Source organism: Macrobrachium rosenbergii, chromosome 8 (genome assembly GCF_040412425.1).
Source record: "Macrobrachium rosenbergii isolate ZJJX-2024 chromosome 8, ASM4041242v1, whole genome shotgun sequence".
NCBI lineage: Eukaryota > Metazoa > Arthropoda > Malacostraca > Decapoda > Palaemonidae > Macrobrachium > Macrobrachium rosenbergii.
The window spans coordinates 67034150-67036649 of NC_089748.1; the positions used below are offsets into that span (position 1 = coordinate 67034150).

The 2500-nt window shown below is 39.9% G+C and overlaps 1 protein-coding gene across 1 annotated transcript in view; it reads left to right on the forward strand.

Moving 5' to 3' along the window:
* LOC136840935 (acidic mammalian chitinase-like) overlaps window positions 1–2500 on the forward strand; it is a 4917-nt gene that overhangs the window by 2097 nt on the left and 320 nt on the right. The window contains exons 4-7 of the mRNA XM_067107899.1: window positions 236–367; window positions 557–808; window positions 1656–1841; window positions 2058–2189. Coding sequence (XP_066964000.1) covers window positions 236–367; window positions 557–808; window positions 1656–1841; window positions 2058–2189 — 702 coding nt within the window. The remainder of the gene's footprint in view (window positions 1–235; window positions 368–556; window positions 809–1655; window positions 1842–2057; window positions 2190–2500) is intronic.

A 2500-nucleotide genomic window follows, 5' to 3' on the forward strand; every position in this document is an offset into this window, starting at 1 on the left:
ATTATAGCAAATACGAGGAAAACTGGCATGGAAATAGCTTCTCATTCAAAAACAATACGATGCTGTGTAGACATTTAAGTATAATGTTCATAGTAACGATGGCTATGTTATTTAGGAATTGCTGAGGGATTTTATGTATTCCAGACCCCAGGAATTTCTCTTTCAAAGCGTAATTATCTATTGCTGTAGTTTAGAATTTTTAACATTGAAAAAATGTATTCTGGGTATTTTATAGATGGCAGCTGATCCCGCCAAGAGGAAGACTTTCGTCGAGTCTTCAATTGCGCTGCTGAAGGAACATAACTTCGACGGTCTTGACATGGATTGGGAATATCCCACCCAAAGAGGAGGGGCACCAGAGGATTATGTGAGTATAGGAACTATAAAAGCTTTCAATTTGATAGTTCTTCGATACGAAAGCACCCAGTCATTTAGCTGACTAGATGTTGCGTCCGCCTCATAAAATGCTGGGAAAATATTGAACAAAACCACGCTAAGTACAAAAGATTCTCGGCTGTGCTGGGCGAATTTTAGTCAATGAATGTTTGTTTTCTAGGATAACTACATCAGCCTCATGAAAGAGCTCTACGAAGCCCTTCACGCAGAGGGCATGATCCTGACAGCTGCCGTGTCTGCCGGTAAGGCCACCATCGATCCAGCCTATAACATCCCCGAGTTGTCCAAATACATCGATATTCTTCACCTGATGACCTACGATCTGCATGGCAGCTGGGAAACTTTCACTCACCACCATTCCATTCTCTACCCCCACCCTCTGGATGAGGGGGACAACCTCTATCTCAATCAGGTGAGCTTGGTGTATAATCCCAGCACCCCCAACCCCGCCCCAAATAAAATAAGGAAAATGCCGGGACTTGAGTTAAGGAAAGTATCTTACGAAAAGAAGGAATTTGTTCGTTAACACTTTGTGATTTTCACGATAGGCATATCAATACTATATACCAGCTTACCGAAAAAAAGAAACATGAAAACTAGGAATGCTTAATGTTTTTTAGGGCTTAAGGTAGGAGAGTCTATGATGAATAATAATAAATTTTAGGCCACTGGGTTTTATGTTTAATGAATCAGTAACTTAAACTTGTCTTTCCCTGGCTACGAAAAGCTCTTTCAATAACAGGGTTGTTTTAGATATGGGTAAGATATGGATTCAATACATATGGTAAATTATTATTTAGCTCCTACGTGTCTCCATAGCACACAGATAACAAACATCCCAGGTAGGGTGTGGTTACGCCAAATGGAAAGCGGCAAATGAAACAACTACAGAGATGCAGTCACAATCTCTCATCGTTTGGAAAGTCATTTAGGCTCCTTCAGGAAGTTCATGACATTATCTTTATTAATGATGAATTTTACAACTTTGGAACATGGCTCATAGGAGGTTCTACCGAAGTTCTCAGAGCATAAAAAGACTAATGCCGTGTGAGAAGTCAGAAACTAGCATCCGCGTAAGCCCCACTCTTTCTTCTTTCACAATACTTCATTTCTCTGCATCCCTCCTTTGCTTCTGCGCAAATTTCTACAACTCAGCTGGCTGACTGTCCTTCCCACTCTTGCTGAGGATCATCGTTGAGAGCGTTTTTTCTGCAATATAAACTCATACATGACTTTAACGAAGAGTTCGTTGCTTTCAGGACTTTGCCGTTAACTACTGGATTGAAAAGGGAGCACCCAAGGACAAGCTAGTCATGGGTATCCCTCTGTACGGTCGTACCTTCAGGCTGAAGAACGAAGAGAACACAGGAATCTATGCTGAGGCACCCGGACCTGGTGGTGCTGGACCTTACACCAGGGAGGCTGGATTCATGGGTTACAATGAGGTTTGTTTTTTTCTCTGTCCAGTCAGTTAAAAACTGTTCTATGAGCATACATAATCTGGCTCATTCACTTTTCATAATTTTCATTTGTCATTGTTCGTTTTGAAGCTATGGCTCACCTTATAATACTGTACTTCATATTTAGGTTCCACTTGGATTTATTGTTGACTGACTTTGCGTGTAATGAGCAGGTAAATTACTTTTCATTATCAATTCCAGATTTGTGAGTTCCAGGCCACGGAGCCCTGGACAATTGTTCATGACCCAGATTTGAATGAGCCTTATGCCTTCTACATTCCAAACAACAACTTCTGGGTTGGCTATGAAGATGTTGATTCTGTTGGAGTTAAGGTACTCTTTTAAAAAAGTTGTTTCTCTTTTGGAAAATTGACAATGGCCTTAATTCATTTAATATCTCGCTACGTAATAGTTTTTAGATACTGGTGCAACTTTGATATTTCTTGTCATCTTGTATATGATCTAATATACTCCTTCACTTACTCAGTGTTATATAATTTCACAGCATTATCGTCAATCTGTTGATACTGCTGATATATTTACTAAATATTACTTTCATACTGGGATCATACCATGCATTCGCAGTTCAATATTACCAATCGCTAAACCATGCTGAGCACTAAGCATTTTCAATTTCCTCTCTA